General features: G+C 41.2%; 1 protein-coding gene across 1 annotated transcript in view; it reads right to left on the reverse strand.

Annotated features, from left to right (window-relative positions):
* Positions 1–26,133, reverse strand: part of C1H10orf67 (chromosome 1 C10orf67 homolog) — a 118,355-nt gene extending 92,222 nt beyond the window's left edge. Inside the window, exons 1-5 of the mRNA XM_088793967.1 lie at positions 26,016–26,133; positions 25,498–25,642; positions 17,057–17,177; positions 13,526–13,669; positions 11,747–11,821 (exon numbers count right to left, since the gene is read on the reverse strand). Coding sequence (XP_088650093.1) covers positions 11,747–11,821; positions 13,526–13,669; positions 17,057–17,177; positions 25,498–25,642; positions 26,016–26,118 — 588 coding nt within the window. The 5' untranslated portion in view covers positions 26,119–26,133. The remainder of the gene's footprint in view (positions 1–11,746; positions 11,822–13,525; positions 13,670–17,056; positions 17,178–25,497; positions 25,643–26,015) is intronic.
* Positions 26,134–27,656: the final 1,523 nt, after the last annotated feature.

Consider the following 27,656-nt stretch of genomic DNA (forward strand, 5'->3'; position numbering starts at 1 on the left):
GGCGTTCCAGTCAAGTTGGCAGAGTAGATAAACACTATGCTTACTTTCTCTCCTAACCACATCAAATTTACAACTAAACTACAAAACAACCATCATTGAGAATTGCCTGAAATCTTGCTGAATTAAAGCCCTACAACTAAGGGCATACAGAAGAAACCACCTTGAGACTGGTAAGTGGGGCAGAGATGAGGAACAGGTTAGTCCCACACCCACGTGTGACCATTAAAAATTGGGGGAGATATATCCCTTGCAGAAGTCCCCTGTGAAGGAGCAAGGAGTCCCAGCACCACACCAGGCTGCCCAGCCCAGGCTTCCAGTGTCAGGGAGAGAAGTCTCCATAATTTCTGGTTGTGAAAACCATGGAGATTGTGGCTGAGTGAGACAGAGGGCAGCTGAAGTCCCAGGTGCTCCTCTTAAAGAAACTCGCTGATGGACTCACCTACTCTGAGCTTCCGCACTGGGGCAGCAGCTTGAGAAGTGACAAGGACATATAGGAGGGAACTGAGTTGTCTGGTTTCAGGAAGAGGGCTGGAGGGGCAGCTTTCTCCCAAAGAAAGGAGCTGGTAGAAGCCATTGTTTCTTTGTTGAGCCCTCCCCCTACCCAGCATGCAGACATAGGCAGCTGCCATATCTGAGTCTCCTTCAAGCTCACTGACACCATTCATTTGCCACAGCTGGTGATTCTGAGACCCTGCCCCACCCAACTTTCTGGCACACCCAAACTGCTTCCAGTGGCTTTTCCACATGAACCACCTGTTTTGGCTCGTGTCGCAGACTTTACTAGGGTCTCTCAAAGGTTCGTGGAACCCAGATGAGCACAATCTGGCTTGAGCATGTCCTGTACCTCTGGCTGAGCAGCCCTGAGCCCAGCACTAGTGGCAGCTGGCCTTGGTTCTTGGCTTGGCCTCAGGAGGCACTTACAGGCACAGCATGAACAGTGGTCATCTGTGAATTGCCTTGTGTCTCCTACTAGGTGGTCCTGGGGTGGGGCACAGGTTGCAACTGAACTTGACCTGCAGCAGGTGACCTCCTGGATGGCTCTGGGGCTGTGCACCCAGTGACCAGCTTTGAAACAAGATGGAGCATCACCCAGATGCCTCTAGGACAACACATCCAAGGAGTAGACTAGGCAGGCACCAGAGTCCTGCTGAGACAGATCCTGCTCTGTAGGGTCAACCCCTGTATCAAAACTCCTCCACTATAGTCATGACCAGTCCCCTCAACAAATGAGCCTGAGTATCAATACCTCCCACTGATGTGCAAACAGCAATCAAGGCTCAACTATAAGAGAAGGAGACACACAACCCACACAAGGGATACACCTGGAGCACCCAGCTAAAGGGACCAGGAAGACTGAGCCCTACAGCACACCTACTACATAAGGCTACTCTACTAAGACTGGGAGACATAGAGCCCTACCTAATACATAGAAACAAACACAGGGAGGTGGCCAAAATGGGGAGACAAAGAAACATGTCCCAATAGAAGAGAAAAAGAACTAAAGAGAAAGGAGACAAACAATCTACCAGATGCAGAGTTGCAAACACTGGTTATAAGGATGCTCAGTGATCTCAGGGAGAACTTCAACAAAGAGATAAGAAACATAAAAGTGGAGATAGAAAACATAAAAAAGACCCAGTCAGAAATAAAGAATACAATAACAGAAATTAAGAATACATTACAGGGAATCAACAGTAGATTAGATGAAGCAGAGGATCAAATCAGAGATTTAGAAGATAAAGTCACAGAAAACACCCAATCAGAACAGCAAAAAGAAAAAGGAATTCTCAAAAAAATGAGGAGAATTTAAGGGGCCACTTGGACAACCTCAAGAGTACCAATATTCACATTATAGGGGTAGCAGAATGAGAAGAGAGAGAGCAAGAAATTAAAAACCTCTTTGAAGAAATAATAATGGAAAACTTCCCTAACCTGGTGAAGGAAACAGATATCCAAGCTCAGAAAGCACAGAGTCCCAAACACGATGAACCCAAAGAGGCCAACGCCAAGACATATTGTAATTAAAATGTCAAAGGTTAAAGACAAAGAGAGACTGTTAAAAGCAGCAAGAGAAAAGCAATTAGTTACCTACAAGGGAGCTCCCATAAGACTGTCAGCTGATTTCTCAACAGAAATTTTGCAGGCCAGAGGGGATTGGCAGGAAATATTCCAAATGATGAAAAGCATGATCCTACAACCAACACTATTCTACCCAGCAAAGCTGTCATTTAGAATAGAGGGACAGATAAAGAGCTTTCCAGACAAGAAAAAGCTAAAGGAGTTCATCACCACCAAACCAGTGTTACAAGGAATCTTAGAGGGACTTCTCTAAGATGAGAAAAAAAAAATCAAAATTATGAATAATAAAATGGCAATAACTACATGCCTATCAACAATTACGTTCTATGTAAATGTATTAAATTCTCCAATCAAAAGATAGAGTAGCTGAATGGATAAGAAAATAAGAACCTTAAATATGCTGCCTACAAGAGACTCACTTCAGATTGAAAGACACACACAGACTGAAAGTAAAGGGATGGAAAAAGTTACTTCATGAAAATGGAAACAAATAAACAAAAAGCTAAGGTAGCAATACTTAAACGTGACAAAATAGACTTTAAAACAAAGGCTATAACAAGAGAAAAAGAAGGACCCAGTAATCCCACTTCCAGGTAATTATCTGAAGAAACCCAAAATGCTACTTTGAGGGGATGTGCTCATCCATGCAGCATTATTTGTAATGGTCAAGATATGAAGGCAGCCTAGGAGTCCCTGAATGGATGAATGGATAAAGAAGAGGAGGTACCTATATACAATGGAATATTACTCAGCCATAAAAAATGAAATCTTGCCATTTGTGACAACATAGATGGACCTAGAGGTTATTGTACTGAATGTGGTAAGTCAGACAGCAAAAAAACAAATACATGGTTTCACTTATAAGTGGAATCTAAAGAACAAAATAAACAGACAAAACAGAAACAAACTCATAGTTATAGAGAACATTTTGATAGTTGCCAGATGGAGGTGGTTTGGAGGTGGGTGAAAAAGGGGTAGGCATGAAGAAGCACAAATTGGTTGTTACATAGTAGTCATGGGAATGTAGGGTATAGCATAAGGAATACAGTGAATGAATAGCATTGCAATAACTATGTATGGTGTCAGATGGGTACTAGATCTCTCGGATGATAGACAGGAGGGGGTTGGGGGCAGGGTGAAAAAGGTGAAGGAGCTAAGAAATACAAATTGCTAGTTACAAAATAGTTATGGGGATGTAAAGCACAAGGAACATAGTCAATAATATGTATAGTGCATATAACTATGTATAATGCAAGGTGGATATTAGACTAGTCAGGGGATCACTTCTTAAATTATACAAATGTCTAACTACTATGCTGTACACCTGAAATTAATATAAAATAATATTGAATGTCAACTGTAATTGAAAAATTTAACAAGGGGGGGGGGAGATAAAGGGGAATAAGAGGTTCAAAGTTCCAGATATAAGAATAAGTCTTGGCAATGTAATATACAGCATAGGCAATATAGTCAATAATATTGTGATAGCTTGGTGTGGTGTTAGATGGTTGCTGGACTTGTCATGATGCTCACTTCTTTAGCATAGAGAATATAATCAAAATATAGTAATAACTATGTATAGTGCCAGGTTGGTATTGTTGAATAACTATGATGTACACCTGAAACTAATATAATATTGTATGTTACCTATATTTTAATAAAAATACTTTATAAAAATAGTTTCCTTGCTTTGCCTCTACCTTTTTCCCTATATAAGTTCTTCCCATAGCTCCTATTGGCAGAGCACTCCTAACCACTTCCGCTTTAACACTGCCTGATTCGAACAGATTTTTGTTCAACATACTCTTAACATTTTTAATATGCCTCACTCAGTTTATCTTTAAACACAAGAAAAACATTACAAATAAATGGAAAAAGAAAAGATATTCAATGAATGATGTTGGAAACATTTCTTATTGATTTGAAAGCTACGGACATTCTCCCTGACTGTACTACTCCAGTCTTTCCAAGAGCTTTTTATAAGCTCTTAAATCCCTTTAGTAAATCCTTGTGTTTAAAATACCTAGAGTAGTTCCTGTTTTCTTATCTGAAACTGAACTGATACATTTCTAAAACCAAAAATAGCTAAATTAGGTGTGTTTTATAAAAATGTTTTCTTTTATCTGTAAATGCGGTACTATAATATCCCACAAGACATTATTTTAAATGTTAAATGGAGTTAAAAACTTGCTCCATAGCTGTAAATTTCTTGTGTCTGTATCCCTAACTGATCTGCAGGGGGCAGCAGAGAGTAATTTACACTTAAACAAAAGTTACCTCTTAACCAAAAGTGCACACTTGGTTTTTTCAAACTCTACCTGTCCTTTCTTATAACTAGGCCTTAACAAATTGGGTGGATTAGGAAGGCTGTCTGAGGTCATGCCAAAAAGCCAAAGTGAAGATTCAAATAATCATTTTGTATCATAAAAACACTTCTTAAATTAGATAAACCAACTAATCACAATAAATATACTGTTGGCTAAGCATATTTAACCAGTGCATGTTTATGAACAACCGATGACTAGAAAGTGAGACAGGTTAGTTAGCATGTTGTTAGATAAACAGGGAGGTCCCTGGTGGAATAAATAAAAGGCAGCCATATCCTAAAACTCCAGGTTCTGGAATGTCTCCTTCACTCCAGGACAAAGATATGAGGTTAATAAATTATCTCACAAATCCCTTTTGGCTAAAGGAGCAGATCTGATAAATAGGAGTGTGTTTGTTAATCCCTGTAGGGTGGGCAAACAGGACAAACCTGATAGACGAATCCCATTAGAAGGTGCCAGTCCCCTTCTCCAAGCTGGCAAGGGACGGCATAAAAGTAAGAACTTTTGCCTCAGTCACTGGGCAATCTGGTTAGAACCCCCTCTCGCTTCAAGAGTTGCGGCTCTTTACTCTTTAATATCCTCTTCTTAAAACTCTTTGCCTATCCTTGGTCCGTGTTTCCATTCTTTTGTCTCACGAGCCACGATCCTGGCACTCACAAAGAAAATATCTTACATCAAAAGCACTTAATCATGTAAAGATTTTATAGGGTATCTGATGGACACTTGTCCCATTAGGGAGACCCCCTCAGGGATGATGTAGATGCCTGATCACTGCATTGTACACCTGAAGCTGAAGCTGAACAATAATGAATGTCAACTACAATTTTACATATATATATGGATGATGGAGAAACTGACCTTAAAATGGTTCCCTGCCACGTGGACCTGACCTAAAATGGTGGCCCGAGCAGACAGAGAAGTCCCCAGCCTAAGCCCCAGCCCACTTCCGCATAACCCACTCCAAGCAACAGCCCAAGCCAATCACTAGACGACACCTACCCCTTCCCCAACTCAAGGAAGTCCCCAACCCACACTGCTCAAAACCTTGCTAGGGACTCAGTATTTTGGGTAAGGTCCCGCTGAGCCTGCTGGCATAATAAAGCTGACTCTCCTAACTCTCTGAGTGCCGCTTGGGTTCTTTCCAGTCCTGGTATCCATAACATGGGTAGTTACAAGAAGTGGAGTTCAGCATTAGGAATAGAGACAGTGGAAATGTAATGGCTCTGTGCGATGTCAGAGGGGTAGTGGATGGAGGAAGGGGGGTTATCACTGTATGACGGATATAAACGATAAATGTTTATTACTCTGTTTTGTACACCTGAAACTAATTTTTAAAAAAAATTTTTTAAAGTACTTAATCATTTTAGGACTTTCTACTCCTAGAAGTATGAAAAGTATATATAAAGAGTCATAGTCACTTATTATTAGTGTCCCAAAAATTGCTGAAGACAAAAAGGACTATGAAAGCATGTTAAAAAAAATTCATGGAATTCTGACTTGCCCTGCCACTGTAAACAACACAAATTCTGGATAAGAAAGGTAAAATGCACCTATAGCTGACAACATAAGGGATACTTAGGCCAAAATTAAGCGAATGCAGAAACCCAGAGAAGTATGCACAACACTGAAGTATGCAGACTGACGGTAGCCTTCCGTCTGGCACATTGCTAAACCAGGTAAGTTTGAACTTGGGTTTACACCTCCTCACAGGGCACAGAGAAGAGACATCACCCAGGTCCTCCTCAAAGTGGCAATTCTAAAAGGTTGAGACATCCCTTCAGTGTAAGAACAAACTAGAAGTAACTGTCCCCCCAACCTCACTGAAAGTGAAATTGCTTCTCTCTGGAAACTTGGCTCTAAGTACAGGGAGGGGAAAAAAAAAGCTCTTCTGAGTTTTATAAGTACAAGATGGCCCACACAGTTTTGTGGCCCAAATTCATATATCTGGGTGGTCTAAAATACCTCAAGCTGAGAATTTGATTAAAATGGTCACAGCTCCAGGAGTCTCACAGAAACAAACAAAGATCTTCTCTATAGAAATTCACTTCTATTCCAGGCCTCAATGAATTTCCACAGAAATATGAGTTCATAAAAATCATGAAACCCAAAAGTAAATGACATATCATGAGTGACAGCCAGTACTTATCAGACGCTCAAAGATGGAAATTATGGAAATTGTGAAACATAGACCATAAATCAAGAATATGTAAATATGTTTATAGAAATAACCAGACTGAAATTATGAGCGAAGAGCAAGAGCCATAAAAACAAAAAAACATAACCAAGCATAGAGTGTCAAATAGAATTCCTAGTCATAAAAAAACATTACGTGATATTTAACAACTCAATGAAAATGGACAAAATAGTAATAAAAATATGCAGTAGAGTTAAGAATATAGGTTTAAAACAAAGGACAGTAATAAGGCATATATTATTAAGCCTTTATTCCAACAAATATTTTAGTTTAAATGAAATTAGACAAGGCCCTGGACAAATATTTCACTATATCTGACTTTAAAAAAAATAGAAAACCCATAAATAAATAAATAAATAACCCAAATAGCCTTATAATCTTTAAGGAAATTGAATGAGTCCAAAATGTGTCAACTGATCAATCCTCCAGTCCCAGCTAGCTTCCCTGGCAGTTCTATACATTTAAGGAAGAACAGTTTCTAATCTTACGCAAATGCTCCTAGGGAACAAAATGGGTATAACACTCCCCAACTCATTCTGTGAAGCTGGCATAACCCTGATACCAAACCCAACAAGGACAGAAAAAAAAAGAAGGAAGAAAATACAGGTCATCTTACTGATAAATGTAGATTTAAAATATCCTAAGCAAAATACTGGCACACTAAATTTAACAATTAAAAAGAAAAACACATATCATGACCAAGTTGGCTTATACAAAGAAAAGTTCATTTAACATTTAAAAATCAATTAAATTGGGTGGTGAACACACAACGCAATATGCAGATAATGGATTATAGAATTGTACACTTGAAACCTATATAATCTTATTAACCAATGTCACACCAATAAATTTAATTAAACAAAGAAAAAATCGATTGATTATTTTCATCACATTATTAATAGGTTAAGGGAAAAATCATATGGCCTCTCAGTAGATGCATAAAACTTGCATTTTATAAAACTGAAATGCATTCATGATTTTTAAAAAAGTCTCTTAGCAAAAGAATTAGCCATATAGTATCAACAGCAAGTATTATGTATAATGTTGAAACACTGTATTTATGCCCTGTAAGATTAGATATGATGTAAGTATGTTTGCTATTATCGCTTCTATGAAATAGCTGAGATTTGACCTTTTTAGCTCCACAAATGTCAACTTCATATGGTTCAACATAATAAAAATTGATAATGATTACAGATATCTTAAGGGCACTTTATCATCTCTGAAATCTGCAGTCAGTAGACAGAAAGCTACACACCTAAATATTGAGAAAGAATAATAAAGGGACAGAAAAAGACTCCAACACCAAGGAGTGCCATGAATATATGACAGTGTTTGTTTAAGAAATGCTTAGATTGCACATATCATGGGCCAGGTACTATTCTAAGAGGTCCATTCACAGAGGTCCATTCATTTCATCCTCATAACAAGTCTGTGCGGTGGATACTCTTAAGATACTCATTTGACAGACGAGGAAACTGAGGCAGAGAGGTTCAGTACTTTGCCTAAGGTCACAAAGAAATTAAGTGACAGGGCCAGGATTCAAATCCAAGTAGTCTGATCCTGGAGACCTTTTTCTAGAACATTCACTATGCTAACTCTCAACCACAATAATATACTGTGCTGGCAGAACCAGTAGAGAAGTAATCTATCCAACAAATATATTTGAGAAATTGCTTATTGATGTAAGTAGAGAGATACTGTTCCAGCTATCTGTTTATTGCTGTATAACATATCTCCCCAAACCCAGTCACAAAACAACTATTTATCATGCTCATGAGACAGGCACAGAGGGATAGCTTGTCTGTGCTCCGTAATGCCTGGGACCTCCGATGGAAAGACTGAGTGGTTGGGGGCTGGATGACTTCAAGGCTGGGCTCAGCCAACTGTGGACACTTTACCCACATGTAGACACTGCAAATGGCGCTGTTCTGTGACAGTATGGCAGCTGGATTTAGAGAGGAGTATCCAGAGGCCAAACATTCCACGAGCATAAGGATTTAGTTGCAAGGCTGATTTTGACCTGGCCTCAGAAGTCGTGCAGCGTCATTTCCTCCACGTTCTATGCTTATGAGCAAGTTACTGAGGCCAGCCCGGATTCAGGGTAGGGGAATTATGCTCCACCTCTGGTGGGGGAGGAGCACGATAACAGCAGAGGAGCAAGTGAGTGGGAGATAGTGACGAAACCATCTTTGGAAACACGGTTGGGCACAGAACTCACAGACACTGTTGACAGAGCAATTGGTCCTGGGATAGATATTTTCAGCTGCAAGTAACTTAACCACTCAGTGAGTTATTATCTCATGAAATAAAAGGGCCAGGGGCAGGGCAAGTCCAGAGTTATTTCAGTTGCTCCATGATGCCATCAATGACCCCACTGCTTTGTACCTTTCCACTCTGCCACCATTAGCACATCCGAAGTGTCTCAGTCCTTGGCTTTTGGTTGGCTGCAGCAATTCCAAGCATCAGAAGGAGACATAACGAGGTCAAGCAAACAAAAAGGGTATTTCTTCCCACGAGTCTCTTTTAACCAAAAAGAATAACCTCATCCCCAAGCAGCCAACATACCATCAGGTCCCACTGGTCAGGGACCTGACCTTGCCCATACTCATGACATAGCTGGAAAGGAAGCTGGGAAAGAAAGGATCTAGCATTTTGGCTTCTATAATAAGAAGAGCTTCTGCTAACAATGAAGGAGGTGGGAGAATGACTGCTGAGTGACAAATATCTGCAACAAATAACAGACAATTGTCCATTCATTTTGCAATTCTTTGCTGATTGCTAATTACGTATCAGGCACAGTGCTAAGAGACAGGGCATGCAGTGAATAAGGCAAGCAACATGCCCTCATAAGGCTTACAGTCTGACACGGAGCAGAGACATGTAACAAGCAATTACATAATTCAACACAAATGAGTTACATGCTATGAAAAGAAGCAATCAATGCACAATTTGCTGTAAATAAAAAATGCTTCTTTATGGAGGCATATTGAAATGAAAAACAAGATTATAGTTATAACTACTGAAAGAAACACAAGGTTTTTACTAAGCCTAAAAAAATAATCATAGAAAACAATGAAGTTTCCCAGTATGTAGGGAAATGAAGTACCAGTCTGACAGAAGTGTCTTCGTCATTAGAAAAATTACTCCATCGAAAGTCAGAGATTGTTCACTGGGATTTGCTACAGATCTGATGAACTCAAGTTAAGACTATTTGACCTTCTTCTGTCCAACTGCATGCTCACCAAGCAAACTGGATTACTTCGTCACCTGCCCAGGCACTTTGGGTACCAGACTGGAATTCTCCAGCCTCTGGTAACTTATATCTGCCACCATAAAGTGTTATTTTTGTTCAGTTAAGTGTGAGTGTGAACAACCTTAGGTCTGATCCCTCTTCAGGGATCTGAAAATTAAGACGACAGATCTTCAAAGGTAAAAACTATGGATGAGAAAAGGGGTTCTATGGAAAAGTAACCTCTAAGGGTGATCTGATCATATGTTCCTAACTGGGCAGGTCATGGGGGGTAATCATGCTGAGACAGGTTAGTTAGTATGTTGCTGGGGGGGGGGGGCGGTCCCTGGTGGAATAAACAAAAAAGCAGCCATATCCTGAAACTCCAGGTTCTGGAATGTCTCCTTCACTCCAGGACAAAGATATGAGAATACGCCTTAAGGTTAATAAATTATCTCAGATCCCTTTTGGCCAGACAAAGTAGCAGATCTGATACATAGGAATGGGTTATTTCATTAATCCCTTCAGGATGGGCAAACAGGACAAACCTGACAGATGAAAAACCTGATAGATGAATTCCATTAGAAGGCTCCAACCCCCTTCCCCAAACAGACAAAAGAGCTTTTGCCTCAGTCACTGGGCTTCCCAGTTTCGGGTACCCCCTCCTACTCAGGAGCTCCAACCTCTTCTCCTGCCTCTAATAAACTATCTTCCTTTACAATTCCTTGCCTCTCCCTGGTCCATGTGTCCATTCTTCGGCTTTGTGAGACACGATCCCGGCCCACACCCAGATCCAACATCATTTACATCAATGCTCCAGGCACATAATTGTTTTAGTAAAAGGTTAATCTTTGCCTTAAGCAAGTCCTGTCCATTGTTTCTGTGCATCTAGGTTAACTCACCTTTTTTTTTTTTTAGTTTCAGGTGCAGAAGACAAAGCAAAACTTAGACGTTTATCATTTATATCTCTCACACTGTGTGAACCCCCCTCCCCCCATCCACTATCCCTCTGTACGTTCCCCAAATTAATTTTCAAAACCCCGTGGCCATCTTGTGGTTACCGACTATTTTCTAAACCTCTCACCTTCCCCATATCCCCACCCCTCCGCCCCTCTAGCAAGCCTCTGTTTTTCCTCCATGTTTCCAAAACTGTCTCTGATTAGTTCATTCACTTATTCTTTTCTTTCGATTCCGCATATCAGTGAGATCATACGGTATTTGTCTTTCTCTGTCTGACTTATTTCACTTAACATAATGTTCTCTAGGTCCATCCATGTTGCTGCAAATGGTAAGATTTCTTTCTTCTTTATGGCTGCATAATACTCCATTGTATAAATCTACTGAATGGGAAAAGATTCTTGCCAATGATATATCTGATAAGTGGTTAATATCACAAATTTATAAAAATCTCACTCAACTCAACTCCAAAAAAACAAACAACCCAATTAAAAAATGGGCAGAGGACATGAAGAGACATTTTTCTAAAAAGGACATACAGATGGCAAACAGACATATGAAGAAATGCTCAACCTCACTATCCATCAGAGAAATGCAAATAGGTTAACTCACCTTTGAAATAAGCCTTAACCACCCTCCTGAGGCACATAATCTTGTTAACTCTCCTGTAATCTGATCCCCACCTTGCTTTCTCCCACCTCCGTATAATCTTCCTCACAGTTCCCTCCTTATTTTCAAAGGTATAAAAGAAGTTGCAAAACTGTTATTCTTCGGAGCATTTGAGATCTTGCTCACAGACACATGTCATCAGTTTTGCTCAAATAAACTCTTATAAAAATTATACAGATTTGGACATTTTTTACATCAATAAAACAGACTGGGAAGCCATGGTGAGCCCCTTTTGTGTACTCCCAAGATATAAAGCTGATCTTGCCCAGGACAGCATTAAAAACCCACCTTGTACATTCCTCTGATAACAGCTATGGCATCGGCCAACTGCTGATTACAGCATTTTCTTATGTTATCCTCATTCTGCAAATCAAAAATAAGTACAATGAGTAGTACCATAATGTATTTCCAAATACAACTCACACCTACTACGGAGGAACTCAGTATAAAACCATCATTCAAATCATCACAATCTCTTACCAACTTCATTTTATAATCACTTCTCCTATGCTACAGCTATTATGACACATTACAGTTTTACTTAACACTTAACCAAAAGCAATAGAGAGCTCACATGAATAAAATAAATACAGATAATTTGAACACTTTATTTCATTTTACATTATCAAAGTTTTTTTAGTGTCTTCTTAGAACTGCTTTTAAAAGAGGTAAAATCTATTGCAATTCATACCCTCTCCTGGTCCTTGTACTTTTTGAATGGGATGTGCTCATGTAAAGAAATCTAGAGCCGCTAATCCATAGTCTAGTCATTTTCTGAATAACCAAACCATTTGACCATATCTGTTTAGTATAACAATGAAGGACAGCACATTTTAAAAAATACCCTTGATTCTGATACCAAGTCTGATTCCAGTATGGGGTATAAACAGCAATAGGGTTTAGAGTTAGGCAGAATTGGATTTCAATGTCATTGTGACATTTACTATCTGTCTGATCTTAAGCAAGTTACTTAACCTTGACAGCTAAGTTTCCTTATTTGTAGATCAGGAATGATAGCATTTCCATTTTAGGATTCTTAAGGAACTTAAAGAGGAAATGCATTTAAAAGGCTTAGCATGGTACTTAGAATGGTGTGGTCAACAACAGATGGGTTCTTTGTTTTATAACAGAGAACGAACACTGATGCCTATGCCTAATGACAGATATATATGCTAATCTGACCAAAGACTTTAAGAAATTCCTTGAAGCAGCAGAATTTTCATGTTGTTTGCTCCTGAAGAGCCATTAAAGCACAAATAAGATCATATAAAATTGTGGCTAAGAGCCAGATCTCAACCATCAAACCATCTGGCCTGGAAACCTAAACTCTGAGTTTTTTGTTTTTTTTAAACTGGTGACCTTGAGCAAATTAATTAACCTCTCTGTGCCTCCATTTCCTCATCTGTAAAAGAGGAATAATCATTGTACGCACTTCATAAGGTTAGTGTGAGGATTAAATAAATTCATATACAGAGTACTTAAAAAATCCCTGACACATAGTAAAGCTACATGCATTATATAGCCCTATGTAGCTCTATGTAGTTATTACATGGGATACCACATATACAAATTAAGTTGTCCTCAAAACTTGCTAAATTCTGTAGACAAGAAAAGGGGCTCTACAGAAAGTAACCTCACAGGGAGATCTCATTATAAATTCCTAACTGGGCAGGTCATGGTGGGTAGTCCCGCCTCAGGCCTATAACTTCTTAAGCCAACCCTGTCCATTCTTGTGCATCTAGGTTAACACACCTTTGAAATAAGCCTTAATCATCCTCAAGAAAGCACATAATCTTGTTAATCTAATCCCCGTGCTTTGCTTCCTCCTACCTTCGTGTAATCTTCCTTAATTTCAAATGCATAAAAGAAACTGCACAATTGTTATTCTTAGGAGCAGTTGAGATTTTGCTCTCAGCATATATTATCAGTTTGGCTCAAATAAACTCCTATAAAAATTATCTCCAGGTTTGGACATTTCCTGTGTCGATGGTTCATAACTGTGGTACCTACACATCTAAGTACAAGACAAACCCACACACAAAATGAAGGACATGAGAGAACTTCTACCTGTTGATAATGTTTTTCGATTGTTAGGATCCTGTCATATAGAGCAGTGAACAGATTGAAAGACTCTTCTTTAAGACGGTCCTCAAACTTCAATTGAAGCAATTGTCTAAGGAACCCAAAATCAACCTGAAGGGATTTAATAATCTAAAAATAGAAAAAAACATACATTATTGTAGAGTAAGGGCCCTCTGTAGAAGACTGCAGTACCTCTTCTGGTTCTGGGCAGGTAACCTGGTCAGAGGCCTGTCCTGCCTTTCAAGATTACCTCTCAAATACTGTGTAGATTGGGAATTCCAGTTACTCTGTAAGTGAATGTATGCTAATGGAGTAGGGAGAGGAGGTTCCTAGCAGTTTACTCTCATACAGCATAAAATACCTGTGTTAACAATAATCCTTTGTCATACCTCAAAAGGTATATTTTTCAAGATGTGAATTTCGGATCAGAAAAGATGGACAAAATTGACATTTGCTATGAATCTGGCAGCCAACCACTTAAATATATATAACTATATAGCATGTTGACTAATTACCATTTGTGATCATCAAAACACAATGTATTTTTGTCTCTCACCATCTGTTTAAAATAGATTACATATATTGCCCTGGCCTGAATGGAAACTTCAGGCAATTCCATGACTTTCTTTTCATTTTGGGAACAGAAAGTCCTACAGTCACTCAAATCACAGCCTCAAAGTAGCATTTGAAATATGACCACTGTTGAGCTAAACACTTCCAATCCACAGGTAAGACTTTTCCCTATACTCCAAGCTAAAGGCAGTAGATGGCAACTGCCTATCTTTAGGAAAAGAGTGTGATTCACTCTTGAGCTCAATCCTTCTCTCTCACCTCCCCTCCCACACTCCAGCTGCTATGTCTCCAACATGGACAAGACAGAAGGGATAAGGAAGAATGGCCCCTTCTACCTGGTGGGGTGGGTTCACCCAGGGCAAGAGAACTAACTCTTCTTCCCTTGGGTGCTGACATAGCTTCTTTAGAGATTTCCACTGCTGGGACCCTCTCTCCTGTGGATGCATGTTCACCCAAGCACATGACTCTCTACTCTGGTGATCACTGCTCCTTCGTCCTCAGCCCCTATAAATCTAGAGTGCTCCTTTCTCCTCTCCCTGCTGTTGGGGGTCCTCTGTCCTTCTAGACCACTCTACTGAATGATCCCACATTGGCTAGCTTCCCCTCCGCCCCACCACATATGGTCCATGGGGAACAATCACACAAAGCTCACCTCAAACACTCTGCAGTGTAGACTGATCCTAACTTAGCCACTCCATCTGTTTGTCACTCCCACTTTAGCTTCCTTCCGCACCAGTCCTGTGTCTTCCAATAGCAGCACACATTTCAAGTTCCAGAGGCCTGCCTTCTTAGCTTTCAGTTGAGGAAGATCGCTTCTGCTGCCCCCTCTCCCACAAAGAACATGGCAATAGTGCTTTCTAAAGAAACTGCTCTAGCAATTTTTCCTCGTTACCACCGATCCCCCTTTTTTTGACTATCCTTGATCTGATTTAAGAGCTAAGAGTCACTGATTTGATGTGCAATATTCCCTTTGCAAATTAATGGGACCCAAATCACACTTACTTTGGAATTTGATACTGTTAGGTCAGCTACGGGCATGGTCAAAGCGGCCAGGAGCCAAGTCATAGCTTTCTGCCAAGTCAGACCCCTCCTCACATGACAGACACTGGGGCCCCTGGCGTTTCCCAGAAAAGGCAGCAGATCGCTAGTGCGATAAACAACTCTGGATGCAGCCGCTTGTGCCCGATCAGCGCTGGGGGGGCCTGCTCATCTGCCACCTCACTCAACCAACCCCACCCCAAAAATTGCATATATGCCTCCCTGGCTCTGCCCTGGGTGCGACTTCACAGCCCCATCTGCGGACCGGTGAACCTCGCCTGGAAACACAGAATAGGGCACTCACTTTTCTCAACCCGCCTGATTCTGTTAGCCTCATTATCTCGCTGCAAGCCTTACAGATACCTGGTGTACTAGCATCCTGGGAAGAATCTTCATACTACATGGAAGGTTTCATTTTGCAGGTGAGGATATCAAGACTTCGAGAAGTTAGGTGACTAACTAGCCTAACATTATGTGGTCAGTAAGTAAAAGGCCCAGATTTGAACAGAGTTATGACTGACGATAATCCTTTCTCTTTGTATCATGCTGTCAACTTACAAAGGGTAGTATATTGAGAAATCATTAAAAAATATCTCCTAGAGAAAGTGAAGGCTTAAGGAAGTCCTTAAATTCCAGCAACAAGCAGAGAAGACTTTCCTTTTGAAAGGAGTAGCCCTATGTGGACTACTTGTTCTGAAGAAGGGGGAGACACAGGGATCCTGGTGTGGTCAAACGAAGTCCTGGTGGACCACAGACAACATAGATACTATCAACTCTAGATATAGTATGATCAAAACACAATCAACAACTCATATGCTGGAGAAAAGGAAAGAATTGAGGAAGGGAGAGAGGAGGGAGGGAGGGGAAGAGGAATAAGTAAAGTGGCATTTGAAGTGTATCTTCTAGAAGGTTCCCAGAGACTGCCAATAACATTTCCATCTAAATTCTACTGACCAGAACTTAGTCATCTGTACATGCCTAGTTGCAAGGGAATAAAGTTATAAAACTTTCCTGACAGCATTAAAAAAAAAGACAAGAAATTTGGCAAGTGTGTAGGAAAAGAGCCTCAAAAGTTACAAGTGGAAGTGAAAATGGGTACAAACTCAATGCAGGACAGTTTGGCAATATTCTTCAAAATGACTAATGCGTACGTCTTCTGACTCAGGAATTCCACTTTTAAGAATTGACACCACAGATTTATGGCATATGAGTATGTACAGAATTATTCATCACAGTAAAAGATTTAAAATGACCAAAACGTCCATCAATGGGGGAGAGCTAAATATATCATGCACATTTTGTGATATGACATACTTAAATAGATGAGGAAACTCTATGTACCAATATGGAATGATTTTTAAGTTCTATTGTTGAGTGAAAATACAGAAACAAAGTACACAGGAGTATTTATAGTAGTATGCTACCCCATGAGACAGTTTTATTGATTAGGGATTTTAATTATAACTCTTGATATCTGGTAATATGAAATATTCTGTTTCTTTATCATCAAAAAATGGCCCAAAGGAAACATGGTAGAATGTCAAGATTTGACAAAGCTGTATGATGGGTAACACAGTTATTTGTTACATTATGCTCAACATTCTTCTGCATTTCAAAAAATATCATACATAGAAAATGTTCACAGATGTCAAAAGAATTCCAAAAAGAGTTACAAAACACTTCACTAAACAAGTTAATATATATAAGCAAGACATAAATATGACATAAATATAAGTAATGGTTTACATTAATAATTTTTAAAAGCACAACTCTCCAATTCAGTTTGTAAAAGATGCTAATATTTAATTTTTTTTAACCATTTCAATTCTGTCAAGGAAACAGATGTAAAGGCAAATAATACTTTAAAAAGTTATCTCAGAAGCGTCAAAATAAATCCAGATTTACCTGCACTAGCTTTCCTGTAGATGAGCTCAAATCTTTCAATGGCAAAATTTCACTGGAATCCGTTTGAGTAGCATGGTCTGTGCTGAAAAAGCCAACTTTCAAATCATCTGAAATGTTAAGTCTGGGGGAAAAAAAAGACAATAAAAGTGCTTTATATAATAGATAGTTCCTTAAAAATATATGTTAGTGAGCATATTTTTGTGTAAATCATATTACAGTGGTACCTCGGTTTTTCAATGTCTCCGTTGACGAACACTTTGGTTTATGAACGCTGTAAATTTTATGAATCTATGGTATCATTAGATAGTAAAATTCATGCTAAATTTGCAGTTGTGGGGTTGATTTAAAGGTTTGGAATGGATTAATCCATTTTGCATTACTTTTTATGAGGAAACCGTGTCTTGGTTTTCGAACGTTTCAGAACTCGAATGGTCTTCCAGAATGGATTATGTTTGAAAACCGAGGTACCACTGTATTTTTTAAAGGTTCAAAGGGATTGGTGAAGTGAAGAAACCTGAATTATCTACTCATATAATATGGGGTTTTCACCAGGACTCTGCTGGGTTATCTAATACCTGGACTGTGGCATTTTGCTCCACTGATACTTATTTCCATTTTCTGAGGTATGACCAATTTACAAGCCTCCTTTAATATCATCTATTGTTTTATGTGTGCTACCTTTTGAAGACATTATAAATTATGCACAGTCATATCAAGCAAAAATAATTTAAGATAGTCGTTCTCAAAGTGTGGCCTGTGGGCTCCTGGGGCTCCAAGACTCTCAGGGAATCCATGTGGTCAGTTATTTTCTTTTTTTTTTTTCTCCCTTTCTTCTGCCTCCCGCCCCCCCCCCCCCCCCCCACACACACACACACTCCAGTTCAAGCTGTTGTTTCTCAGTCTGGTTGTGTAGGACAGCTCCCTGGCCTATGCTGGTATTATGAGCCTTGCGCTATCTTCCTTTAAGCCAGGCATTGAAAAGATTTGCAAAAATGTAAAAAATGCCCCTAGACTCATCAAAGCTTTTGTTCTGAAAAATAGTTAGTTTTTCTTTAAAATGTGTTATTTATATTAACACAGAATTTGTTTACTATTATTTTAAATGAATTTCTCCTTTTAGATTTCTAATATAGTAACTACAAATAGATATAACGTAAACTAAAGCTCTTTGAGGTCCCCATTAAGTTTTAAGACTATAAAGAGGTCCTGAAAACAAAACCTTGAGAAGTGCTTCTTTACCACTGAACTGTATCTCATTTTCAAACTTGATTCCTAAAAAATCTGAGCAAGCCAGGAGCAAGTATTTGTGAACGCCTTCTACAGGCCTTTGATGACAGGCATCTCCAACAACAACAAAAAGGCCGATATTCTGGATGCAGCCTCTCTTTTTAAGGCTGATCAAACTTACCACAACTATCACTTTCTAAAATGTCAGCCAGAAAAGAAAGCCATAAAAGCCCAAGTAGAATTACTAGACTTTTCAGGGCCACCTCCGAAGACAGAGTGTCTGTGTTTCTCTCCTCCCTTGTCTGCCGACCAGCTAGAGCAGGCCCTGATGTGGGGCACGCTATGGAAACACCCCTATTTTTTACTTCCTGGCAGAGCCTCAGATTTATCTCCCACAGAACTCAGGGGAGGGTGATCATATTCCCAGTGCCTTGGGGAACTCCTGTGTGGTCTCACACCATCCTGGTGATCCCATTCTTCTGGGCAGATGTCTTAGGGGTGGGCATGGAACTTGGTTCTGGTGAGTAGCACCTGAGGAAAGGTCTGTTGGGGACTGTGGGAGTTTTTTACACTACTTCATGGGGCACGAGGGGCGAGGTTTCCTCTGTGACTCTGGATATTGCCATGTGTGGAAGTGGTGAGAACTGTCACAGACATCTGGTGACCACAAGAGGGGCCAACCAGAGGGGCAAGGCCAGGACATAGATGATGAGTTTCTTAAAAGATGGAAGTAATTTTGAATGATGACTTTGTTTAGCCATTGACTCAACCACCTCTGAAACCTGTCATGCCTCTGGTCTACCTGTATCATCATATAATTAATGCACCATATAATTGGTGAGAGTTTCTGTCAACCATAGTTGAAAGCATCCTAACTGATATTCTAGCTATGTGATGTTTCATAAATTCCTTAACCTTTCTGTGCCTTAGTTTCCTCTTATGCAAAATAAAAGCTCCTATTTCATAGGATTAGTGTGTTAATACTTAGAAGTACTTTGAATTGTGCATGTCACATAGTAAGCCTTTAAGAAATGTTACCTGTTACCGGTGCTATGACACCAGTGGTAGTTACAGATTATCAGCACCATGTTTTAAAATATCACAATTTTTTCATGTTTGGAGAAAACTATTAAAGCATAGCAATATTCAACTAAGAAAGGCTATGTTTAAATTTTGAAAACTTTTTACTATTCAAAATAATGATTTGTAATTAATTCCACTAAATTTTCAACTAATCTTTCCCATATTCATCAAATATACTGATGACAGACCTCATTAACAGTACTATCTGGGTGGTGAGGGAGCATAAATAATGTATTATACACCTCAATTTCATTAAAATTTCTGGTGTTTCCCACAGAAAATTGTATTTTAGATTTGGTCTAATTCATTGCAGAAGGCTATCTTTTCTCACTAACACAATATTGTTGGGAGAGACAATCCCTGCACATTCTTTCTGGACATGCCAACAATGTAAAGCCCTGAGCATGCTCTCCGCAGGCCATGCTTCAGATTTGTGTTTAATGAGCACCCTTGAAAGATGAGGTAACATTTTCTACCTGCCAAAACAAAATGGCTGTTGTGGCCGTGGTCTTCCCCTTACCAAGGCTGGCCTGGCTGCAGCAAGCACTGAGCACCTAATCAGTGCACAGCAGAGATCAATACCGAATCCCTAATACAGCAGTATTAACCAGCGGGGATAGCCAGCCCCCCAGTGGCATATTGATAACATTGACAGTTTGAGACAGACATATATTCTGGATGCAGATTTGCATCCCCCGACCACAATGCATCTGCCAGAACCACCATCCATTGATTTACAGAATGCCTTACCCAACATTAAGACATTGTGCACAGCATGACTCCTGATCGAGGTACTCACTTCACAGCAAAAGCAGTGTAGCCACGGGCTCATGCCCATGGAAATGACTGGTCTTACCACATGGCCCATCATCAAGTAGTGGCCGGCCTAATGGACCAGTAAAATAGCTTAGTGAAGATTTAGTTATAGCAGTTGAGAAACAAATCCGTGCAGGGATGCAGTCCTGTCTTATGGGATGCAGTGTGTGCTTTGAATCAGTAGTCGTCTCTCTCTACCACAGCTATAGGCCGGGGAATCAAGGATAGGAGTAGAGTGGCTCCTCTCGTGATTACATCTAATGATCCACTCCTGAAATGACTGCTTCCTGCCCCAACACCTTTATAATCTGCTGGTTTGGGGGTGTTAGTGCCCAACGGGAGAATGCTTCCTCCCAGAAACACTGAACCAAAGGCTGAGAAAGGAGTCATTCTACTGGTGAGGTGATTGTTTCTGATCCCCAAGGGGAAAGTGGGTTGTTGGTATACAATGGAGTCAGGGAAACTATGTTTGGAACCCAGGAGAGTCTTGGAAGGGGGGCTCTTAGCATTTCCATGCTAAAGGGGAGACGAGTTTGCCAGCCCAAAATATGCCTCTTGGGAAGAAATGGCCATTTGTAAGGGTGTCTCCCTCTCTGTACCAGGAAGAGAAGGGTGACTCAGTCTCATCAATAGAGAAGGCTCAGGCTTGAATCTGTGTAACAATCATACTGTGCTTTGTCTGATAACCTCCTACAGGTGGCTTTCCCCCCACCCTCCAATATGTTTCCTCTTTAGCTGGATATGGTATTTAAGGTGGTGGCTTGGGCCATTTCGAGGGTTACTCAGTTTTCCTGGGTATCTCCCATGTATACAGGAGGTATATGTGTTATTGAACTTGTTTTTCTCCTGTTAATCTGTCTTTTATTACAGGGGACCCTCAGCCAAGAACCCAGAAGGGTAAAGGGAAAATTATGTTTCCTCCCCTACAATGGTGAAGATTGATAGAAAAATATAGCAACCAAAAAAAAAAAAAAAATTTAAATAAGTAAATAAATAAAAGCATGACTTTTGAGGACTCAGGACCTTCTGGAATGACTTGGATCTCCAAGCTAGGTAAAGAACCTATATGCATCTTTCAGCATTTCTTGGCCACTTGACAGCCATCCCCATGGACCAGCTCTGGCCAGCACCCCGTGGCAAGTTTCTCTGCCACCAAACAAATCCTCTCCTAAGAGGTTTTAATTTCAGCTTTTGGTGGGGTAGGGGTTTCTAAATTCTTAGGTCCTTCCTTCTTTACTCTTTTATTGCCCTTGGGTGATGGGGTCACAGCTACAGTCTTCATTTGCTCTTACAATACTGCTTAAGTCTTCTTACTGCCTTTTACTGGTTAAAAATCCGTGTTAATGTTTAACAAGCAACAGGAAATATTCCCTGTTTAAATACTGATAAGGTTTCTGCCTCCTGTCTGGACCCTCAGTGCTGCTACATCAATATAATAAATACAAACAGCCACCTAAACTTAACCTGTTTCTTTATACCTATAATACAGCACATTTTACAGCCCTCAGTGATTCACCCTTCCAATCTAGAAATGCAATCCTTTACCTCCCCAGTACCAAGGGGCTCCTTTTTATAATTCAACTTCATTTTTCATTAAGAACATGTATGTTCTTTCTTTTCTTTCCATATTAAGCAAAAAAAAAATCTATTGTGGGTAGTAGGTTTGTGGAATGTGGATAGTTAATATTACAAATATATCATGTTATATGTCAATTACATCTCAATAAAACTTGAAAACAATACATTAAAAAGTGCAAAAAATAATACCACCCAAAACATATTTTCAGGATATACTCTTAAAACATGGAATAATATTTTCAGTTATTCTTTCTGGTGCCATAATATTATAATATTACAATATAATATTTTTAAATCAGGTTCAAAATTTTTATAGCTATCTCCTTTAAAGTGGCTAAAAGTAATATTAGTGCCTATAGAGTGCTTAACTTGTCCCATGTGCTTTGTTAAGATATATGCATCAACATACACATTTTCCCCTCAGGTTATTCTCCCAATTATCTCATAAAAAAGATACTAACTTTCTTGTTTTGAAGATGGGGAAACTGAGGTTCAAAGAGAGTAAATAACTCATCTAACATCATATGCCTGAAGTGAAAGTTTCTTATTCTCCATCCCTGGGGAGAACAAGCCCATGACTTTAAGGTCCTTTGAGTCCTAACTTACTGTACGACTGATTTGGAAAGATATGGCTCATTTAGAATATAAGTGAAACATGAAGGTTCATTCTTCAGTTTCCCATCAAATCCCAATGTCTCTAATTTTAGATGAAAACCCCACTGCCTAGAATGGAAACCCACATCACAAACAAATTTAGCTAAGTGGTTCCTACACAGTCCTTATTTATAGTCTCTGAATAATAGCATGGTTGTTATGCATAAAACAGTCTTGGAAAGATAACAATTATGGTTTTTACTAAACTAGATACAAAACTAATGTGTTATTTATTCTAGAAAACAGATCAATGAAGATTTACTAATAGAATGCAATGACATTTCTTGCTGAACCCTAGAATAGCCTATCCTAATAAGTGTTCATTAATGAATGAGTCAAAGAAAATGACATTAGGTATGCTAAGTTTTCACTATGGTATACTGCTCAATTTTAAATAGGGAAACCATTGCTTCCCATTTCCCTCTTCAAAGAACACACACAACTTCCATATGCACCAAGTCTCAAAGAGACTTTTCTTCGTACACTCATTTCCTTAGGTGATCTCACCAAGTCTCCCAGCTCTAGATCCACCTTCGTACCAATTACTGCCAAGTTGATATAGCCAGCCTAGACCTCCCTTTTGAACTCCAGACTTAAAGGGTAGCAGAATATGGCACCCCAAAATATGCCTCTTTGGCATAAGGATTATTTTGAGAAACTGCAGACACAAGAGAAGCTCTGAAAACAGAGTAGAAGTTTTCCTTTTGTACGAGAAATTTATATTTATAAAGAAAATTTCCATTTGTAAAGGTCTCCTCTGTACCCAAAAGATGACTAAATCACAGGATAAACTGACTTAAATCTGCAATAACAAACCTTATCCTTGTTTACTCTGCTTTTCTTTGTAGCCTTCCACAACTGGTTTCCCCCGACACCCACCCCCACACCCTTCTTTTGTTGTTAGCTGGATATGGTATTTAAAGTGGTGGATGCAGCCATTTCAGAGAGAGAGTTTTCCTGGGTACCTCCCATGTATACAGGAGGTATACATGTTATTAAACTTCTGTTTTTCTCCTGTTAATCTGTCCTTTATTAAGGGGGCAGGGGTTTTAGGGTCTCAGCCAAGAACCTAGAACAGTTAAGGGAAAATTATTTTCCTCCCCTATATCCCCTAACTTGTTTCCCTGTTTCAGCCCTGATCCTCATTATAATCTACTATTAAAACATCAGCCAGAGACATCCTGTTGAATGATGAATCAGATCATGTCATTCCTCTCCTCCAGTCCCTTTGTGACTTCCCATCTGTGCTAATGTGATTTATAATAAGAAATATACATTTTGGTCTTCCCATTTCACAGCTTGGGAAAACTCTTGAGCCCTTATCCTACGGGATCTGACGTTATCTCCTGGTAGATAGTGTCAGAATTGAGTTAAATTGCAGGATACCCAATCAGTGTCCACTAAGAATTTGGAGAATTGCTCAGCAGTGTTAAAAAAACATGTCATCTATCGAAGTCAAAGCTGAAGTCCGTACAGTGATCTAGGTCTCATAGTACCTGGCACCATTCCCTTACCTCTGATCTCATCTCCACTGCTCTTCCCTCTCATTCTGCTCCAGACACACTGGTCTCCTTCCTGGTCCTGGGACACCCAGGCCCACTCCTTTCCGTTTCTTGTTCTCTGCCTGGAACACTCTCTGTCCCCTGATATATCCACATGACTCCCTTTCAAGCCAGTGGTCTTCACCCCAATGTCATCTTGGTCAAGCCTTCCTTGATCACAGTATCTAACGTTACACTCCACACATGATTCCCGCTGCTCCCTCCTACTCTGTTTATTTCTTTAGCACTTACTACTATCTAACTTACTTATTATATAGTTTGCTTGTTTGTCATTGGTTTCCTGACTGGAATGTAGACTTCACAAAGGTGAGACTTTTGTCCATTGGTACACTGCTGCCTCCCCAATGCCTACCTCTGCCTTAATGCCAGGATTGCAGTCAGTACTCTAGCCTCTCCTACTCAAACGCTCGTACCAGGGCACCACACAGTCCCCCTAACACTGTGGGTGAAAAGAAATGCACATGTGCATCAGTGGTTCCTTTGCTCAGTCACCATGTGCTCACTGAGCACCTGGTACTGTCAGTCTGTTCACTGAGCCCAGCGGGTGAGTTTTGTTGGAGAACTAACTACCTGCCACAGAATGCCAAGGAATCCAGGGCAGGAAGTCATTCCTATCAGTAAACAACTAGAACAGGTTAGACACTGTGTGTCTATGGTGCTTACCACGCTCCTGCCAATATGTGCCTTTCATAACTGCCAATAAACCAGGTCCTGTGTGTACACTGATGCATTTTAACAAACGCACCCACTTAATACAGTTGAGCTGGGGAGATTGAGCTCAGTGGGCAGCACAGTCTCACTGGGTCAGCCCCCACCGCTGGGCTAGGACAGCTGTGGTCCCTTCTCTCTCTGGAGCTGCCTCAGTGACAGGGGCTTGCCTTTACACCAGGCCACCTGGCACATGAGGCCCCTCGTCTTAGAGAATTGCAAGTGCTCTCATAGAAGCTAACCTACTGCTGGTCACCTACCGATTTTAAAAAGGTTTTCAAAAAAGAAAAATTTATTTTTCGAGAAACATCAGGTCTACATTATCCAAATAAAATTGAGGCAGAGGGGACACAGAATTAGTACAAAAGGTAGAAACTGTAAAAAAGGATCAAGGAATAACAAATGGTACCATGTACTATATAGGTGGGTACGGCACTCTTCTAAACATGTTAACCAGAATACCTCATTAAATATTCACTCTGAGGTAGGCACTATTCATCATCATCATCATGGCTGTTTTCCAGTGAGGTAACTGAGACTCAGAGACGTTAAGTAACTTGCCCAACTCATGGATGGGCCCTGTAAGAGGGTCGTCAGGATTTGAACCCAGGCAGTCCGGCTCCAGAGTCCGTGCTCTTGATGTACAGTAATACATTTAAGAAATCAAAACAGCAGCACTGTGGCCGGGAGCGCGGGGCCGGAAAGCGGTGGAGAGAGGCCCGGTGGCGCAGGAAAGGGGCGCAGGGAGCCGCGGGCGGAACCCAGCGGGAGGGAAGGCGACGCCACGCGGGGCGCTGCAGCTCGCGTGGTCACCTGGGGCAGGTCTGGAATTGTTCAATAGCGGACTCGAGATTCTCGAGGATCTTCCGGCATTCCTCGCTCTGTAGCTCGTTGTCCGAGCTCTCCATCGGAGCCCCGGACATGGCCGCGCGGCCGTGCACCTCAGTGGAGATTTGGGCTGGAAGGAATCGGAGTCCAGAAGCCAGCGTCCGTTGCCATGGCGACTCCTAGGAAACCAGCGGGGCGCGAGAATCCAAGGGTTGGCGGCGCTGCCAGGAGCTAGGGGACCGCTGGGCGGGCTCTAGAATCCCGAGTGAGGCTTCCACTGCACGCCCCACTCAGGGCTTCTCGACAAGGCGCTCTCTTCCCTGCATGTCCACCAGCCAGACTGCGGTTGAAATGTCCCCATAAAGCTGGACCCCTGTACATATCTGCAGCCTCCCGCCACGCCCCAATTTACCTTCTCTTCTCCTAAAGGTCTGCTCTCAGCTTCACCAGAGGCCCGCACACTTGGGGGCGTGGATTCCTGAGCTGCTTTCTTTCTACAATACCCGTGGCTCTGTGGCCCTCGCTTTCTGTGCTCGTGGCCTTCCACCCTATGCTAAAGGTCACTCTCAAGGAGGACAAGAAATAGTGCACCCATCCAGTAACCATGCTCACGATGTCATGAGCCCAAAGCTCTCAGAGCAATGCCATAATAAGAAGGAAGCAGGCAACCTGATGAATTGCTAACATCTGCCGCTTGACCACAGATACAGGCGTTTGTGGACAAAAAAATTCTTTGCAGAGATTACACTGGCCTAGATACCTATTTAACATGAACTAAGGTCCAAACTAAGGTGTTAGGTTTTAGGCTATACTGTGCAGTGTGGAATTCATTTTTACTAAGTTTCTACAATAATAAGAGAAATTTTTGTTTTAAATATCTTTTTTTTTTTTTTAAGGGAAACAGGACTTTATTGGGGAACAGTGTGTACTTCCAGGCCTTTTTTCCAAGTCAAGTTGTTGTCCTTTCAGTCTTAGTTGTGGAGGGTGCAGCTCAGCTCCAAGTCCAGTTGCCATTTCTTGTTGCAGGGGGCGGAGCCCACCATTCCTTGTGGGACTCCAGGAATCGAAGTGGCAACTTTGTGGTTGAGAGCCCACTGGCCCATGTGGGGATCGAACTGGCAGCCTTCGGAGTTAGGAGCATGGAGCTCTAACCACTTGAGCCACCGGCGGCCCAAGAGATTTCTTAATCATTGTGTGGGAGACCCTGCTTGCTGCGCCATTTGTCCTGCGAGGCGGCCTGCGGGGCCTCTAGTCCTGCTCCCCAAATAAGAATGCAGGATATGGCTAGACCAAAAAAGAACACCCACGGAGCCATAGAGAGGGGAGTCATACGACTATAGTCTCACTGGTGGCACTAGTCTCTGGAGTCACACGACCTGCAACCTGCTGTCCGCTTCTCTGTCTGCCAACCGACCGACTCACTGGACTCAACTCTCTCCCCTCGACTCACCAGCCAGTGTAGCCAGGGCAGTTATATCAGTGGCTAATTGGCTAACTGGTTACAGCTGACGGTCAATTATCCACAGCTGACGGCCATCTACTACCCGAGTCAGCACCTCTCCACGTGAGGCCGAGAGCCTGGAAACTGCTCTCTGGGACTCTGTCCCCACACTCCACCCCTACAGGGTCTCACCTCACAATTTACGTGACAAGCATCTTCCACGAGGGTCCCTGCGCCATATTAGCCTACAGGCACCTATGGACGGAAAGAAACAGTAGTCTTGGGAACCAACAAATGGCAAATCCCTTCCATCTGGGAGGATACATGCTAGCTTTTTGTCCTGGGAAAGGAGGGTCGCTGCCACTGGCACCTTTCCTGGTTTGTGGTACCAGATCTTTATGGCATTGCTTGGGGTCCCTTGTGTAGTTTCAACATGTAACAGAACAGGGGACCCCATAATAGGCCATAGTGAGAGCACATAGGTTCCTCACAAAATCATCCCTGCGTCGGGACCTCCGTATACTACAGTCACTTGCGGTGGCCACTCAGCCATCACCCCTGGTGTCACTTGCAAATCATGAGTCAAACCAGCCCCCCATGGGGCTATCAGGCCCAACCACCGACAGTGGGGGCTTTTAACCTGCCAGGGCCAAGTCCACTACATAGTGATATGTCCCCAGGCGGACAGTCAGACAATCCATTA

This window comes from Rhinolophus sinicus, chromosome 1 (genome assembly GCF_057876585.1).
Source record: "Rhinolophus sinicus isolate RSI-liver-muscle chromosome 1, RSI-T2T, whole genome shotgun sequence".
In the NCBI taxonomy this organism is placed as follows: domain Eukaryota; kingdom Metazoa; phylum Chordata; class Mammalia; order Chiroptera; family Rhinolophidae; genus Rhinolophus; species Rhinolophus sinicus.